This window comes from Thunnus albacares, chromosome 4 (assembly GCF_914725855.1).
Source record: "Thunnus albacares chromosome 4, fThuAlb1.1, whole genome shotgun sequence".
NCBI classification, from domain to species: Eukaryota; Metazoa; Chordata; class Actinopteri; order Scombriformes; family Scombridae; genus Thunnus; species Thunnus albacares.
In genome coordinates this window covers 16,987,470-17,007,224 of record NC_058109.1, presented here as the reverse complement: position 1 = coordinate 17,007,224, position 19,755 = coordinate 16,987,470, and the positions used below count along the sequence as shown (strand labels likewise).

General features: G+C 41.4%; 1 protein-coding gene across 10 annotated transcripts in view; it reads right to left on the bottom strand.

The window, feature by feature from the left end:
• The window catches only part of kaznb (kazrin, periplakin interacting protein b), a 114,559-nt gene that overhangs the window by 49,146 nt on the left and 45,658 nt on the right, over nucleotides 1-19,755 (bottom strand). For 9 of the 10 annotated variants that reach the window (XM_044348868.1, XM_044348869.1, XM_044348870.1 and 6 more), the window contains one exon: nucleotides 8,541-8,748. The exons of the other annotated variant lie outside the window; for it this stretch is intronic. In XM_044348868.1, the coding sequence (XP_044204803.1) occupies nucleotides 8,541-8,748 (208 nt within the window). The remainder of the gene's footprint in view (nucleotides 1-8,540; nucleotides 8,749-19,755) is intronic. 10 annotated transcript variants of the gene reach the window in all.

The window sequence follows — 19,755 nt, the reverse complement described above, 5'->3', positions numbered from 1 at the left end:
TGAGAGTTTCCTGTATCAGTCTTCACTCAGACACCTGTACTATCATCGGACCTCAACTGTAGTCCCGTCCCAGTATCTTCTATTACCTCAGTAGCACAGCAGAATCAAAGAAATCCTCTAAAGTAAGCTGCTCGTTGCAAGTTTCCCAATCTTGGACCCACAGTCTGATCCTCTCCAGATGCACATGATGCAGATGAAACATGCAGTAGGTCCATAAATCACCACCAGGAAGTGATACTACACCCAATCCATAAGATGAATTCTCTAGTCTGACATATGGCGGTGATAACTACAAGATATCCATGGAAGATATGCAGAGTCCTTATGCTCTCATTTCCCACAGTCCATTTCCTTTTCTGATGAAAAAAACTATAGAGTGCTTCACTGCATGCAAAGTTATGATGAGGGGGCCATGTGAAGGAAATGGGGGAGAAAAGTACCTTAAAAAGGGAGCGATAACTGTGAGGAATATCCTCATTAGTCAATCCCTCTCTCTACTCCCCAGCTAATAAAAGCCACTCTCATAATGTGCTCTTAACCCGAGCCATGACCTACACACAGGAACTCCATATTAAACACTATCTTCTTCATCAAAAATCATGTGGGAAACAAAGTGTGTTCTGAGGCACTGGGAAGGAAATAGTTAAACGAGCTATTTGGCTTTCATGAATCTAATTAGCATATGGAGACATATCAGTCTCACTGATAGAAAGAATATCATCTCAGAGGCAGAGTGTCACACCGGAAAGCAATTCGATGCTTAGTGTCACGGTTAAAGTACTTCTCAGTTCTCCTTGAATTGGCTTTCACTGACTTGCTCTGTGAAGTTTCATTTAGATAAAGCCCGCCTGGAAAATTTAAGTGCAAAGGAATGTCTGTTGGAGTTGTACTCTGTCTTAGAGTTGGCATCTTTCTTGCAGCTCCCTTTTCTGGTTCTGCTCCACCGCCTGGCTGCCAGTATACCTGCCTCCCTGCCTTTCTGCCCGCTCATTCTCTCTTAGGTGACAGTTTAAATCATGGGCTGCATGGTGATGGCACTACAACCATCTGCCACATAACTGAAGGAATGCCATCACCAGCTGGCGTCCAGAACACCACTTCTGTCTCCTCTGCTTATGGAAGAAGAACCAAGTGTGTGCACATCCAGGCAAATTATTCAGGTGCAAGACATTTTTTTTTTTTTTTTTTTATTTCAGGGTACAAAGGAGTAAGGTCTGCACACTGTTAAGCTCAATAAATTATTTTATTCTCTTTTCTGAAGCAACGTTTTGATCTGAGGAAGACTGAAACGTTGCCTCAAAAAAGTAAATAAATAATGAGTAAATAAATAAATGAAATTATTTATTGGGAGCTTAACGGTGTGCAGACCTTACTCCTTTGTCCTCTGCTAATAGACCCAAGCCCAACCAACTATTGGCTTGGGCTTGGGTCTGAAAAGTGAAGCCAATGCAGAAGTGTTTAAACCTACATTCTCTCTAATGGCCAGCAGGGAGTGACTCCATTGGCTCCAAAAAGAAGTCCAATTGTATAGAAGTCTATGAGAAAACTGCACCAACAACCATGGCGTAACCCAAGATTCAAAGAGTATAGGCGTAGCCTTAGCCATCGCTATTTCAGTTTGTTTTCAGTTCATGAAAGTTAATTGTAACATTTTAGTGGCTTAAAAAACTTGTTCAGCGGGAAAACTGGCATTAGCATTATTACAACTAACCATAGACTGTAAATGCACCGTGCTAACTAAGTTAGCAGCTAGCGCTGGGGTCAGCTCCATCCTCTTGTCCAAATATGGTCACTTCTGGCTCCAAAAATCCAAGATGGCGATGGTCAAAATGGCAAACTTGAGGCTTCAAAATGGGAGTCCACAAACCAGTGGGTGACATCACAGTAGCTACATCCATTATTTTTTTACAATGTATACCCAAGACATGTCAGGGTCAACTGTCATCAGTCACCTCTGACCCTTTATGAATGCTGCAACATGAAATCAGTACACGCTACAATGATTCCTGGTGAACCACAAACTTGGAAAGACTTCAGAGTGATTTGAAACAATACAGGTCAGCTTCCCCTGCCCCTCTATGAACACAAAAGTGGGTATGTGCCACCCAGCTGTCCTCCCGGCACTGTAGGCAGCCAATTTATGGAGTGGAAACTCTTTTATGAGTCCAAGTCCACGCGGCTTCTGCTCCCACTGACAGCCTGCGCAGCTCTGTCAGTTCATTACTGGGCTTGCATTCCATTACAAAGCAAAACAAATAACCACAGAGTCATTATTTATTTAAGGCCATTACCTAGCACTGTAGAACAAAGGCCGTCAATGTGCCAGTGAATACTCTGAAACCCTGTTCAGCTATTAAGCAAAGACACACTCAGCTAAAATTGAAAAGAAAATACATAAGACAAAATACATTAAACATGTAATGCAAACAGTCCTTAGCTGAGAAGTAACTAAAATGCAAACACTGCAGTAAAGACGGCTCATATTAGTTAAGGCTGCACAAAAATGAGCTGTTCCCTCCTTTTACTGTATCTGTCATATCTCTGTTTATTGGTTTCAACTTACTTTATGTTTATTTTGATTGTCACATTTTTACAGTTATCCTTGACAAATTAATGTAATCACACATTAGACGTAATGAGTTAATTTTCTATATGAATTTGTATTTAATCTCAGCTATGTCCCAAGAAAGTAACGCAATAAAAATGTCATAAACTCCTAATTTGGAACTATAACCATTAGTTTACCATCATTTAAGAGGATAATGAGGTCTGTAGCTCAAACTGTTAGATCACTGTCTATGTCTTTGGAAACATCACTGTAGTCTGCATCTTCTCCAAACATAAGAGCAAATGCTCCCACCAACCAGCGCCGGCATTTTCATTTGGTATTGGAACCGCAGGAGTTCCCGCTTTGCCATGATTAGTTCTTTTACTGGAGGAAGTCTAGTGAGGAAGAGAGAGGGAGAAATGTTAGGGGAGTGAGGGGCTGCCTCTCCCTGGCTATTGTTTGGACACAGTTCCTCTCACGCTGCATTGACCACAGACAGGGTGTGGCTGAGGGAGGCCAGGCAGGGAATATGAGGAGGGGGGTGCAGGGGAGTGAGGTATTCGGGTGGTGGTGGTGGATACAGAGGGAAGGTTAAAGCGCATTGCATACTTTCTCTGCATGTGGACAGCGAACAGGAAGGCGGGTGGTCTCCGGAGAACTTTAGAAAGAGAGAGTTGGAGTGAGTGGGATTTGCCCCTGTAGTTTGGCGTTCCGTTCCCAGCCCTGCTCATGTGCACGATGAAGTAATGAGGGACCCGGGGCCTCTGACAAACTCAGGCCAGATGGGAAGAGGATTCTTCCCCAAAATTACTCTGTAGCAAAGAGCATTAGAGCCAGTTCAGCTTCTCCACTACGGAGAAAAGATTATCACAGTCTTTTAAGAGAATACTTAATCAACACAGCAAGCTTTTTAACACTTTTTTTTTTTAAAGGTTTCAGCTGTGTAATCTTCCTCTATCCCTGAATACTGTATCCTAGTGTACTGTCATTTCTCAATAGCAGCTATGACAGGGTTGCAAAGTTCAAGGAGCTGCTGGTTCTGGAAGTATTGTTTAAATTCCCATTTGAAGATTCACTTTTAATAATATATTTCAATGTTCCTCAACATACTGTAACAACATAAAAAAGGGAGTGTTTTTGAGTCCTGAGTGTAATAAAATGTCTTTATTATATTTCAGATCTGACACCAACACTTAGAAACCTGTAGAAACACTTTGGTTTCCTTGATAATTTAACAATACCACAGTATGACCATCAGTTTAAATTATTTAAACTTGTTTCTCAGAAACCATGTTTTTTTCTGTGGTGAATGGTTATAAATACTAAGATAACAATGAGTGTCTGCCTCTGTCACTATGGAGAGGAAGCTGCTTACAGGCAAGAATTACAACTGTAGCAAATTTAGAACAATTTGTCAGTGCAACGGGGAACCAAGCACTCAGCTATAGTTGCCAAATTCATCCAAAACTGACCCCAAATCTGAAAGTGAACTGATTTAAACTGCTGAATGTTTTATCAGTTTTCAACAAAGCATAATCTTTAGCTTCAACTTGCTGTTGGCAACGCATGCAACAGAATTGTAAGCTCTATAAATAAATGTTTCTCACCAGAACACTCCTCTTACTAGTAGGCTTTATGTCTTGTACCTTTAACTTTCAATGAACTAGATATTTTCAACCACAGTTTCTCATCTTTTGTATTTTTTTGATGATTCAATTGGGTGAGTTTCTTGTCAATCCGAGCCTTGGAACCGCAAATCATCTGACATGAGCTATACAGAAAATGACACCTGAAATAACGATGCTCTGGGACAAGTGAAAAATTGAAAATATGAAAATGTATACATATATCACTCCTTTCTCCCTTTCTGTTGTGCACATTGTTCTGTTAACAGCAGTCATCCATACTCCTCATGCTGTATGAGTCCCTAACAGCTGAATTATGGTTATGTTTTAGAGAGGTTTATGGATTTGTATTGGCAGATTCCCATGAGTCCGTGATGAGCACTTTTTCACCAACCAACTGCAGGCCACTGATCAGTAGAAATAATGTAATAGCTCATAGGGTTAGCTCACATTGATTTTAGAAGAGAAAGTATTTTCATACAGCTTCTGTTGCCTGAGACCAATTCAGTAAGATGCTTTTTTTTTTTCCAGTCAGATGGACATTAGGTATGGCAGCAATGCAGTCGATTGGTACTGAAGCATCGGTGTCGTTTAGGAATGTTAAACAAGGCCTTGACATCAATGTGATGGATTAAGAGGAAGGGCCAATAATAAAAGGGTGTCATCACCCTGGCAATGAATACATTACTGTCAGTGGCTTAAATAAAAGGAGGCAGGTTGTTTGTAACAGTCAGCCAAAGACTTTTCCATTGACTTCACTGTATTCTAAATATGAAGATAAGACATACAAAAACCATTTCTTGTAAACATAATGTGCAAAAGAAAAAAAGAAAAATGGTACTGAAGTTAATTCTGATGCAGGATGTAGAGACTTAAAGTTTTGGGGAGTGATTTAATCTCTTGTTCCTCACAATTGGTTCAGTAAGGACAGACTCCAAGGCCAACAGGAACAGCAGGCTGAAGTGCTGTGTTTATAGCCTTATTGGACATCTGTCAGAGATGTTATTGAGGCTCCACAGGGAGGTGAAACACTGCAAAAATTCTGACATTTTGGCACTGTATAATATATTTACAGAAAGTCAGGTCATGCATATTAAATAACCTTGTCTGTACAGCTGCTTTGATCCAGCACACAACAGAGCCAACAAATGGACTAACAAACAGCCTGGCCTGGAGAGGGATACACACCTAAAGAACATTTAATCTCCCTAAGCCACTGGTTGCTGACGCTGACTCATCACACACACTACACTGCCTAACCTGAGAGATCTCTCAGACGAATCATCTTGAACTTAAAATCTTAAAAAAAAAACCCAACATCCTTTGCATCTCTCTATGCAGGCGAGGTGAGGGCTTGGCTGTGTTAGTTTGTCAGTTTAGGCTCTGAAGGAAATGAAGGAGGGTGGAGGACTTTTTGTGGCTCTGTTCAGTTTGATCAGCCTCTCAGTCACCTGACTGCTGGCCAGGCCTCTGGGAACAGGAAGTATGACATCACTGCCCTGACATTCAGGAATGTGGGAATGTCAGGCTGCCTGTTAACACTGCTGCAATGAAAAAGAGACAGAGAGCAAGCAGGACGTATACAACAAATAACTCACTGCAGCTGAGTTCTTCCGTCCCTAAAAACCAAACACCACGGCTGCATTGAGACTGACTTTACACCCTCATCAAACAAATGAGTCCAATCAAATACATACAACGGCACAGTCCTTGTAAATTCTTATAGCAAAAATGCTGTATTTGTACTGTTTACCTCATGAGTCTTGTGAGAAAAGATAACATCATTGCCCCTGTGATAACTTTACAGAGTTATAGAATCCCTCCTCATAACACTATAAACCACTGTGCAGTATTTTTGGTGTGGATCTGTTACTCAAATAGGACCTCCTGGATCATATCATGTCTCACCAGTACCTGAAACATCACACCCCCATCAAACATTGTATTTTTTTTGAAAAACAGGGTTGTTTTTGTTCTGAACGCCCTCTCAGAGAGGAGAATCTGACAGATCTGCCAAACTGTACCTGTTCAGATACTAGGATTAGTTCACCAGTCACATAGACCAGGAAACACTACCCAACTGATATGTAGCACGTTTCTAAACAAACTAATGTGCCCATACTCTTTGTGCCGAAGTAACATGTCACCCAGTGCCATGCTGTGGCTCATTAACATGTTTTTAATAGGTTTTGGACAACAACGGAGCTCTACGGCACAGAGGAATACGATATATCAGGCTTTGGATACACACACAGTACTTGTAAGTAGGTCAATTCATTGTTGGTTTGGCTCTGCACATGAGATTTGTTGACAATAAGAAAAATATAGAAAATTGCCAGCGTTATCCTTTAAGGCTTGTGATGTACTGCACTTGCTTGTAATGGCACATACACGTAGAAAAGCAGCTGAAATGTGAAATGCATTATTCACATACTTGTCAACAATGTGTGTGTGTGTGTGTGTGTGTGTGTGTGTGTGTGTGTGTGTGTGTGTGTGTGTGTGTGTGTGTGTGTGTGTGTGTGTGTGAGGTATAAAAAATATCAACATTTTGCACAGTGTGAGCTTAACTAAACAGGGCAACACTCGAGGACATAATATTAATGAGATCATGACAAAAAAAAAAAAGTGGCAGTATCACTGAGCCCTATTCATTTCTTTTAGTTTCTGCCATATTTGTTGTGGCTTGTTCAGTGTCAGCTGCTGATCACTTCACATCCTGATATACTGCTTCCATTCATGTGCTCAATGGGGAACTTGAGCGATTTGGTATTCCACTTCTATAAAGTTGAGGAACTTGCAAAACACAGATTTTTTTTTTTTAAATGGTCAAAACTGAAGCAACATAAAGAGAGATATTCTCACTTTTAGTCCTGACTACGGGTTAAGCTCCAAAATCACTGTACATTTCCCATGATGCAACTTGACAGCATCTTTTAATTAAACCCTCCCTGCCTAGTAAACTCCCACATTTTTCAAACTCCACACTCCCAGAATGTAAGGCAATCTTTCTGTTACAAATCCGTGGTCTCCAAGCCCAAATCGAGATAACCCTGCTGACATTATTATGACATCATCAGGGTTGTTTTCTTAGAGGACATACAACTGATCATGGACAGGATATGGTACACAGGATACAGTATGCATGGAAGCTTATGTGAACACTTAAACAAGTATATCAGTGCTCTAAAGCCACAATTCAAACAGATGGGTAGATAGGAGGAATCACCTGCTGCAAAACTCCACATGTCCAACACAGGGAGCCATTTAATGGACACTGACAGCGAGCTGCTTGGCAGGGTATCGTCTCAATAACCCCCAGGATCTAAACTCCCCAAGTCAAATGCAGAAGACAGACACCCTGAGGCCAAAAACCTGCTACATAACTTTTTCACTATTTCAGCATGCCAAACTTCTGTACATGCAGGTGATGGAAAGATGAATCTGTCAAGTCATCCTATATTCTGTTAACAGCTTGAAGATAGCCAGGACTAATTAGCTGTTCAATAAATTGATTTGATCACAAACATTAGTATTTACTGTTCAGTTCACACGTCAGGGCAACAGGCAAACAAAATCACAGGGACTTCCCACAGCAATCATTATAAAATAAAGCTCATCATTAATGAATCCAAGATGTGAGCTACATAGAAGTAGCTTACCACAATCTATTGTTAGAGGGTTTAATTAGACACAGACCACAGTCTTACACAAGCAGAAGAACATATAAACATGCAACAACTGAACATAAAAAAACTTATAACTCATGGTCCTGTTGCGCACAAGTGATTTTAAAAAGCACATGACATGACAGGAAGCCAGAACTTGAGATTTTAACTAATTATTTTTGAGCAAATGAAGCCAAAATGAGTAGTTCCATGAAAACTTCAGTTTAAAGCTCATTCCTCATTCATCACATCTCTTTCCCAGCTACGGTGCCATGGTGTCGCCAGCCCCCGTCAGAGATGTTGGCATACAGTTCCTGGGCCTTAAGCGCAGTTTGAAACTCCTTGCCAGACTTGGGGAGAGCGCAGAGAAGGAGCCAGAGCTGGAAGGAGCCCAGCTGCAGCCTGGGAAACCAAAACCGGACCGGCTCTGGCCCACGCTCTCTAACCCCAACCCCTCCCTCCTAATAACAACACTTCTTGTGTGTCTCTTGTTCTCTTTTCCACTGTCATTCTGGTGTTGAGTTTGGGGAAAAATAAGTCAGTGGAATGATATTAGTCACATTCCCAGGATTCTTCCCACTGCTCATTTCAAAACAGTCACACATGTTCATGTTCTCACTCTCACACACACACACAGGCAAGGCGCACATGCATGCACGCACACACACACACACACACACAGGCACATGCTGTGACACTCACCCCGGTAGTGTAGGCTGTCATCGTGGTGGTTATGCTGGTGGTGGTTCTCCAAGGCAGGGGGGCTGCTGGCGCCCAGCTCTGCCAGTCTGCGGCTGGTGGCAGAGAGCTCGGAGCGGAGGTTGGTCACTTCCTGACTGGCGGACTGGATGGCCCCATCAATCCTCTGTGCCAGCTGTTTGTTGTCTTCCATCATTTTAAGGATTTTCCCCTGAGGACCAAATCCACACAGAGCAGCATGGTGTCAAGTGGTGCATTGAGGTAGGGAGGGGAGTGAAGCTGAGACCCTTTCCTCCTCCTCTCCTCCTCTTATCCCCCTCTTCTTCTTCTCCTCTTCCACCTGTGCTTCTTCTCTTACAGTTTACTTCAAACATAAAAAAAAATAAAAAAAATAAATAAAAAAAATGCCGGTCCCTCTTCTGCTCTCCGCTGAGCAGCACAGAGATGATGTCTACCTGTTACTGCATAAAGAATAACGTCTGTGTGGCCAAGCACTACACAGTCAGAGAAAGCATGTGTGTGTGTGTGTGTGTGTGTGTGTGTGTGTGTGGTGGGGGCAAAGGAGAAAGACAGAGTCAGCGCGGGAGAAAGGGAGGAAGAGAGAATGTAAAGAGAGCAGAGAGAAAAAAAGAGAGAAGAGGAGAAAAAGAGATGCAGCCCAGCAGGCGGAGGGGAAAGTGAGTGCTCCCGCCGAGGAGAATGTGCTCTGAGCAGCTGCTCTCAGAGAGGACCCAGCACACACTGAGATGACATGCAGCCTTTTAAATGGACTGTACCATGTGCTGGAGGACCAGGGGAGAGGGGGGGGATGCAGTTGGACTAAACTGCTCTCCAGAAACTCTTTAACGAGAGTGTGTTGTGTGTCCCACACCCTATGGAGTCTGTAATGAGTTAGCAATCGGGTCTGTAATAGGGGAAAAGTACAGATTGTTTCTCTCTACTTCTTCCTCTTTCCGTGTCTCCACACTCAGAACTTGGCAGCAGTGTTGAACCCTTTGACAAGCACTTGTCAAGCCCTCTATATCTTTTCACTCCCGCTCCCACTCTCCCTTCCTCCCTCTCACTCAAACACCCACTGTCTTTTTGTCTCGCCCACCCCCTCTGTTTTCATTCCATTATATATTCATCTCTTTGTCCTGGGAAAGCTCACCCCCACATCGGTGGAAGGGGAAGGGGGCTGGCTCAAGGCACCCAAGGGGAAAACATTTCAACTCTGAGAGCAAACTTAGCAGAGGACAGAGGCATAGCCCTCTAATGGGCTAAACACAAAGAGGAGAGGCCCGCAGAATTACAATCGAGCTGTAACGTGAACATAGTGGAGCTTTACTTTGATCAAAAACAGTTAGAAGGATTATATTTCTGCTTATCCGTGGACCCAAAAAAACAAACACCACCACCATCAATTCTTATCTGTACAACTGTGAAATTCCATCACACACATAAAAGGTTAGAGACGGGGGTAGACCATTCATCTTAACTCAAAACAAACCCAGATACTGCTGAGCCATCACAACTTTGAATCTGCATTTGACATTTCATTTCCTAAGTAAGAAAACACATCCCGACTCTGGCAAGAAACTGAGGCAGATGAGTGATACATCACTCTGACACTGTCATCCCAGGCTCGGGTGATAACGGCTCAATGCTCATTGGTATTCACACAATGGCAGACAGAGACAAACAAAGACAGGACTGCAAGCGAGTGAGACTGACAACTGTATGAGACGCAAGACTTGTTAGTTACACTAGTAGTTTGTTTTCTGCCCGTTGCTTTATGATGAAGCATTAAACAGGAGCCCATTAGTGTGGCCCCTGAGTATTACAACTGGCCTTTTCATCGGCTATTGTGCTCTGTACATTTGGGGCTTGGTGACATGAACATATACACCATACATACTCAACAGGTGGACTCTGATTTGGATATGGACTGAAAAACATGTGATTCCAAAATCACAGGAATAACCAGGAACAAAGATTTGCCAGAGGAACCCCTGCTTTGTGTTTTATCTCTGTTGGAACCAAATAGCGCTTTCTCCATTGTTTTTCATAAAATTACACATACTGTGATAGTAGCTGCGTTCAAATGATTAGTCAGTCAGTTATTTGGTGGATAGAAATTAATCTAGAAACATTTTGATAATCAATTTAACTCATTTATGTCACAAAAATGCCAAACAGTTTCTATATCGCTTTCCTCTAATACATATACAGTCACCATAGTCACCATTCTCTTATCACATGCTGCTGTTTGTTTCTCCTGCTTTCTCCATCTGTCCTCATGCTCTCTTCAATGTCTCATCTTTCTGTCAATATCTCTGCATTTCATTTCACAACCAATGACACACAAACGGGATAATTGTTACGGTTGCTAGAGAAGATCCACACCACCACAAGCATGTTTGATCACATCACATGTTAGCAGATCATTATCACCGTCTAGACAGTCACATCACTGTCCTCGATTAGTGCCCCAGCCCTGAGTTGTAGATGATTAGCAAAGGACAAATGTAGCACGGCCTGTAACGCAGGGCAGAGACGAAGGTCGTCTCCAGTTCCTTTTGCACAGAAGAATCCTGTTATTCCAAAGCAACTGGTTTTCTTCAGCGTGACAGCTAAGGCTTCCTTCATATGAGACCACAACTGCTGTCTGCTTTGAACTATGTGAGGCAACGCTTTCATACGCTCAACTGTGGCATGCGAGGAAATCAGTGATTTTAGGGTCAAGGGTCAGGACGTGTCCCAGATACACATCAATAACCAGACAAATACTTTGAGGATGCATAATTATGGCATGTTCCAAACAAAGTCCTCCACTGTCTCCACAACTGGACTGAAACCATGTATGGCCATGGCAGAGACCTTAGACCAGCATGGGGACTTGATTAATTCCCTTGAGTAACCGGTTCATCCACCACTGCTTTTGTGGCTCACTTTTCAAACTTGGCTGAGTGTTTGTGTTGTTAGTTTGCTCACCTGTTTGATGCTATTAATGGGAAGTTTAATTAAGTGTGCCAAGGGTGTGCAGTTAAAAAGAGGTATTGATAAACAGTCACCATGACTGTCTGCCTGGGTTAATTGAATATCGACTAATCCTCTGCACTGGAATGCTTTCCATTTTTTCCCAATAGCAAAGTGATATAATGCCCTGCTCGACTATTTATACAGGTCTTATCAGGGGCCTGGAAAAAATATCCACTCTCCTCTACTAGACTTACTAATGTCCATCATATACTATGAGAAAAAGAAAGATATATTGCCTGTCAGGGTGTGTGACGTGTAAAACTGAAGACTAGAAGAAAAAATATTTTTAAAAATGTGTGTTAGGAGGTGTGTTATGTCACCCAAATTATGTGTTTATTACTCCATGCCGGTTAATGTGCACCCTTGAGCTGATAAGAGATCAGCAACCATGTTTCATGGAGTAATTTCCATCAGGGTGATGATGTGAGAACAGGAAGATCCATCAGGGTGAGGAGAGACACTTGACTCTGGGACCTCAGAAAAGTGCCGATCAAGGACTCTTCCCACCTAGCTGCTTTGTGGCACACAGTGGTGAGAGGTGAGAGGAGATACATTGCACTTCAGGAAGAGAGTAAATTGGTTTTACAGTAAAATTCAAGACATGTGCTGCACATAGGGTCTAAATGCAGTAACAACTCAACTTGAGGCTGTCCCTTAGAACTGAAGCTGAGATATTTGAGTTACAGGACAACCATGGATTTGACTTTAGTCCAAGAGAAAGAAAAATAAATGGCTTAAATGAGCCAGAAAATGGTGCCCTTGCATTTGCGATTTGTTTGTCCTTTTCCTCCTGATTCCGCAGCCTCATTTTTTAATTTAATGTCCAGTGACGTAGCACAATGTTACAAGATAACATGAGACATTCATTTGGAGTTATGCTTCTGGCCATCAGATGTAAATCTAATATGCACTCCTCTTGTAGCTCTGTTTTGGTCTCTACAAACTCCTGAGGGAAATATCCACTATGTTCACCAGCTAGTTGCTAATGTAATATGTCTGTTGTTTGGTGCTGGGCAGGTAGGGCACAGTGGGTTTTTAGACCTTTGTTTGCTGAAAACCACTGCCTGCTATGGCTGAAAACGACACAAAAGAGAAACAATAAAGTTGCGGGCTGGAAAACCAAAACAATGAGTTAAAGGACACTAAAAAGCACAGTACAGCTGAGGAGAACTGCAGAGTCAAGTGATAATTTTCTGTGGTGAGAGACCCCATTTACATCACACATTGTCATTTGATCCATTGTTTAAATTTTTAAAAAATGACAACTTTAAATAGCTCTTGTTGCATTTGGTCATTGCAGGCACTGTTGAACATCTGTGGGCAGGATTGCTTTATGGCACCATTATATTAAAATTTTTGTAGGTTTTATATTCATAGAATTAGCAAAAACAGACACTGTCATCTTGTGTTTTCTATAAACGGCCTCTCAATTGACTTTAAAAACAATGTATTATGTTTTTCAAATTAAGCTTCCTCATTTATGATTAGGGCAGATCTGGAACTGAAATATTTGGGGTTCATTCCATGGTCAAGTAATTACAGGCGTCTTTCCTTAATTGGCACAGAGAATGACAAAAATTTTTCCTCTAGGAATGAGGCCCCTTCAACAGACGAGGTTCATATCTGGAGGGTTTTTCTACAGCAGGCTGCTAACATTATGGTTGTTTATACAGTATATTCCACATAGACACTTAAGAAAGTATGTCTGAGTCTAAACCTTCACAGACAGCAGTTATGAATTTCTGAATTTCGTCAGAATGTTCAATCTGCTGGGAACAGAAACAAAACAGCAGGTTTCAGGACATTTTATGTTTATGTTTTTATGGGTTTTTCTTTACAGAGTACACTGTTTACCAACATCAAAGAGTATACAAGTTTTCATTCTTTACTTTGAGGTTAATTGACATCTGAATTTCACTTTTGCCTATTCATTGTCAGTTTAGTATGTGTTTGTGCGGAGCAAAAACAAAGAGAAACAGAAAAGTGTTGCATGAAAAGGATGAAGAGGGAGAGTTTGAGTGAGAGTTAAGTTCCAAATTAAAACAAGTGTTTTCTGTTCTGCTACCTTTTGCTTTCTTTTTCCAGCACTTATGATGAACAAGACACTTCAGACAAAATTTGCCTTTGTTAGTTGGATCAAATAGAACACCAGTTTCCCAGTGCAGAAAGGTATCATCAACACATTTGTACATGTGCTACCATGGTGGTTGACTTTTATACAATGAAAGAATACCTGTAACTAAATACCACTTATGCATTGTGTAAAGAGACTTAATATTGAATCTGATCATCAAATCATCATTACAAGCATGCATTACCGGACAGTGACTGAAAAGAAAAAAAAGACAGACAGACAGAAACTCTGAAAGCTGAGTTCCTGCTCGATACAGCTTTGAATTTTCACACACAGAATGCAGATTTAGCAAATGCAAATGTCACAGTTGGAGGAGGATAAAATGGGTATTTATGTCTGTGACAGCTTGAGAGAAGGCCTTTTGCCCTAAGTGGTGACACACAGGGACAGAGGGGCATTGATGGAATAAACAGTGAATGGCAGGGAGCGGAAACTCAACTCTTTCTCTCCTCCTCCCTCTCGATCCCTTTCTAACTATCTCCCCTCACTGACTGTCTACTTAGTTAGTTGGGAACTTTATTGGCCATGATGTTGAAAATCTGATATTGTGGAAACTGTCTTTGGTTTGACCACATTGTATAAAATAAAAATAAAAAACAAAAGACAATAAATAAAGAACAAAACATCAACAAACAACATGACATTAAAAGACACAGATGCAGTTATTGAAATAAATCATTAAAAATCATTAAGAGTCTCTAGTGTTTATAACGCCTCCCAGAAGGTAAAAGCTTAGGGTGCCAAGAGTGGAAATCACTTATAATCTTATCTAATCTTATTACTTATAAAAGCTTTATTCTTTGTATTTTATTCAGTTTCGCTGCAGTCAAAGAAACTGAATTTAACAATTATTTAGTAACAATATCTGACACAGCACACTTAAGATCAGAGGGAAGACTTGTCATCCTTTTAAATATCTGGGATTATGGCCTTTTTGAGCCATTTTTAAAAAAAAAATGCTGAGTCAATTTTAAACATATCTGTGACATTTTATTCACCAAAGTTGTTTAGATTTCTCTAAATCCATCTTTCCTTACAGCTTCCCCTCTGTCCCCCAGCAGGCTGCTTCAGAAGCTATTTAAATAAAATCGGCATTATTAATGACCACCTACTCTGATTGGTTGGAGATGTGGCCCCCACCTTCACCCCCAGCCAATAGGAATATTACCTAATGAATAATGCAAGTTCCCTTACACCACATCTTTACCTGGAGTAATGGCTGCAGCTGAAGACATAAGACAGTATATAGCGGTCTATGAACTGGAGTCTGATCCTGAATGGGAAGGGCAAGAACCTAATGCTGCACAGATGAGATTTCAAAAGGATGTTTCAGAACGGTAAGATCATGTCTAAGTTTCCTAGCACAGTAAAAGTCTTTTTTTTTTCAAATATAACCACACGTCGCTAGCTTAGCTTTAGCACAGATATATTCCTTTAGCTGAGTAACAGAAAGAAACACTTTAAAACTTCACCAAAAGACTGAAGATGAAAAAGTTGAAAATCCTGCAGCATAATAAGTCTCGTTAAGCAGACAGTCAGCTGTAAAATGTGCTGAACACACACACAACCACTTGCTGATAAAGGAGGGAAGATTGTCTCCAAAAATGAATTTCAGCCATACCTGATGTAAATTTCCATCCTTTGGAGAGCTATGTAAAGACTTTCTAGCTGCTGGACAACCAGCAACACTTCCAGTGTCCTGCTTTGCTTGTCATCCGGCTGAAATGCAAATCCAGACTACAGAAGTCATGGCAGAGGTGTGCTCATGCTAAAGCATCCTAGCATATTTGATTTGACTGTCTGGTGTGACGTAGTAATGAGTTCTGACTCAACACCACCTCAACTTAAAAAGACAGGAGATAGAACTGAGTAATTTTACAGCACAGGAGGGCCTCCACCATCACCCCAATTCATCCCAAAGCTAATTTTGCTTGTTTTCCAACATACCAGCCCTTTAAGCCACGCTATTGCCTACAATCCAGTCAGCTTCTGATGTCATCATAAGCACTGTGGTCTTTTATCATCAAATGCTCATTCAAACCTTCAGCAGTTTACCATCAACAGGATTCTGAACAGTCCTCATTTGCTGCTTAAACTTTGACAGACAGAAAAACTCAGATCCTTGAAGCTGGCCTACAGAGGCTGCAATCAGACCTAGAGAGAAGCACCTATTATCTGCTGTCAAACTCAGCACATCTGTCACCTAAAGTCCTCCCCATGTTCCACTCCAACGCCTCGCAGCCACATCCTTCTCCCATCTCTGATAGTGTGGTTATAATAAACAATTCGACAGCCTCTCCACTTGGAGATAACGGTCGACAGAGTTGTGGATGAAACGCGGTGCCAGAGGCCTTGATGAGTATCAAGATAAAGGCCTGTCTGCAGGACTCAAAGGGAGAGAGTATGCAGGGATGAAGGAGGGGGGTGGGCTCTCATGACCTTTAAGACCTGCGAGTTGAGAAATAGACGCGTGTTGAGGGAGAATCAAACTGCAAAAAAAAAGTTACATTCCTCCTCTCCACTGAGACCCATTTCGCTTCTTGCCTCATTTCCTCTCGATCTCACTTCTGCTCCTGCTGGCTGCTTCCTGTCATTGCTTCCTCTCCCAGTGGTCACCAGAATCCACTACTAGGCATCAGCCCATTATGTCTGCACATCCCCGCTCTGATCCTGCCATACTTTTGCCCTCAGACTGAAGCATGTAGACATGCAGAGAGGAACGTTGCAGTCATCTCTAATGACATACAGATCATGGTGAGATCACAGCGTCGATACAAAAGGTGCATGTTTTGCATGTAGCGTTACACACTCAGCCACTTTGCCGCTGTCTAATTGAGTTCCTCACCCCTGTCATTGTTCTCTTCTCTCTTCTGCAGGAGGTTCAATTACATGGTGATGCTGAGAGACCAAGAGATGTGCCTTTAGCTTGCGAAGGGAGATGAGAAAGATAGCTGACAGTGTTATAATCATCAACATAATTAAAGTGTCATTTAAATGATTCCAAGAAACATGGAATCCGGAGTAGCTAGTGGCAGCTTTATCGCAGCCTTGATCCAAGAAAAAAAAAACAAAAACAGGTTATAACTATTGACCAGCTGTTTTATTGTGCAACGCTACGAGAGGATCTCTCTCAAGGTAAAACATCTTCTACAACACACGGACAACCTCTTTCAATGCCAACCCTTCCTCCATCCATCTCTCTCTTTTCTTTTCTCAGCAGCAGAGTGATTTTCAGACAGCAACCGCAATGGAAATCACCCTGACACAGCTCTCCCTGTTGATTTATGATATACGTTTAGTTATTTATTGGCTAATCATGGCGGGCTGCTGAGAGCAGGTTAGAGTACACCTCCAGAAGATAACAGGGCTAGCCTTGGATAGAGAGATGAAGGGGCAGGGCTGCTGCCTGGCTTTTTCTGTCAATATTGTCAAAGCCACAGACCTGATCTCATTTTAATGAAAGAAAGGAAGCTAATTTAAAGTAATTGTTTGACATTTTGGGCAATATGCTTACCTGTATTTGCTATCTGGCAGAGAGTTAGATGAGAAGACTGATACTACTCTCATATATTTTCATGCAAGTCTACTGCCAGCAGTCGATTAGCTTAGCTTAAAGGTTATGTCTGGTGATTTTATATTTTTCTTAATGTCAACAAATCTCATGTGCAGAGCCAAACCAAAATTAATTGATCTTATTTTCATGTATTGTGTGTGTATCCAAAGGCTGAAATATCTAATTCCTTTGTACTGAAATCTTGAGTTCTACTGAAGCAGAAGTTGAACTCAACTCAAGTAAAACTCAAGACTTCAGTGGAAAATGGAGGTTGTGGTATGTAGCACAACAAGCTAGTGAAGCTCTGTAAACGGAACCACATTCCTGAGCATGCACAGTGGTGTCTGCCTTACAGGGAACTACTCTCCGGAAACCAAAAACATGATTGCTGTTATTAGTCTTTGGAGGCATTTCTAAACAAACTCACATGACCATAGTCTTTGGGGGGAAGGAACATATCACCCAGTGCAAAGGTGTGTCTCACTGACTCACTTTTAATAGTTTTTGGACAACAACGGAGGTCTACGGAACAAAGGAATAATATATATCAGGCTGTGGATGCACACACAATACTTGTAAGTCGATCAGGTCATTGCTGGTTTGGCTCTGCAGATGAGATTTGTCGACAATAAGAAGAATATAGAAAATCACCAGCCATATCCTTCAATATAAAGACTGTAAATGGGGGGAAACGACAGCCTTGCTCTGTCCAAAGGTAACAAAATCTGCCCACCACAATCTCTAAAGCTCACTAATTAACACAGTATGTAAGTGAAAAAAGCAAAGTCTGCATCTTGCAGGGGGTTATGTGCCGGACTTTTTCCAGTAGCTTAGTGACTGCTTGGCAACCGCTCCGAGCCGATAAATAGTCCGGCATATAAATGGCTAATTGCTGTTGTTACACTTTGGGTTTTGTAAGGATTAAACAAATGAGATAGAACGTGTTAATTAGTGAGCTTTAGAGGTGTTGGCAAGTGGATTTTGTTACCTTTAGAGAGAACCAGACTTGCTGTTTACCCCTCTTTCCAGTCTTTGTGCTAAGCTAAGCTAACCAGCTGCTGGCTGTAGTTTCATATTTACCATACAGATATAGAAGTGTTATAAATCTTTTCATCTAACTCTCTGCCAGAAGGCAAATAAGCAATGCATGGCATTATGTAAATTCTGAACTATCCCTTTAAGTAACCAAAGCTAGTGAACAGCATACAGTAACAGATGCCATGCAGGCCAACTAAACTGCAGTGTGCAGTGAAAACACTCTGCATTGTGGCTGAGACTGGGAAAGACCACAGCCAGGTTTACTGTAGCAATGCAGGCAAATAATTAAACATATAGGTTTAGGCAAAAAAAAAGAACTATGCAGTACTGAGGACAGATTGGTCCATATCTGATGGAGAGCCGTTGTGGTATAGTGTATTGCTAAGGAGCCTTTCCCCTTGTCGGTGTTTGTAAAGGCACATCTGCAGAGCCTATTGATTAAGAGTCTCATCTCACTATCATGTGTTCCCACTCTAGAGGACAGTTCCAATAAATAGCAACACTAGAGACAATGATCACTCCATCACCGCTTTATCGCTGTCCTCATGCAGCTACTTTGTATGCATGCCAATACGCTGTACACTTTCTCCAGTTTCTTTATGTCTAATTGACATCCTTGGTCCGCTTCTTATCAGAAACACATATTGCAAGCGGAAAAAACTACTCTTGTCCAATGACTGTCACTGCAATGTCTGAATTTTTGTAGGAAACAACAATAAGAATAAAAATACTTTTCAAAATGATAACATACTGGACTGAATTTTACAACAATAACAGTGGTACCAGGAGAATTCAAAATTATCCCCATGAACTACAAGTTGCCATATACTGGGAATTACTTTCTTTATTTGCTTAAGCTAATACTACAAGATATGAAACTTGTTGGAACATGGTGAAAAATGAGCAACAAGGGAAGTGGAGAGAAAAATAAATAAGGCAGACAAATGGAAGAGCACAGAGACAGTGTGAGCGAGAGGAGGTTGGAGCCAAAACATGTGAAGTTGCAAAGTCATTTATTATATTTCAACATTTATCTCTGCGAGAGAGAGTCGAGTTATCAGAGGGACTAAATTGAAAGACATTCAAGCGTGCAGTAGAGAGTCAGTAAAAGGAACACTGATGACCAGACCCGGCAGAAAGTCTCTCAGTATTCCAGGCTTAGCATACTGTTCTGCATGGAAAGCCTCTCATACACATATATGCACCACACACACACACACACACACACCTTTACTCACATACATATGCACACGCAGAGATACAGTAGCTCGAACATTAAAATGCAAAAGCAATTAAATGCAAGCCACAACAGTGCCGAAGAAGTGCCAACGTGACAGCAGGACTTTGATTTTTTTAATTAGAGCAATATGGCTGACTCATCCATGAATATAATTGAAGGAAAGGCGGTTCATTTTCCTGCTGAAAACCTGCTTTAGACTACAACTACAGTTAGAAGGCACTTTACATATGCG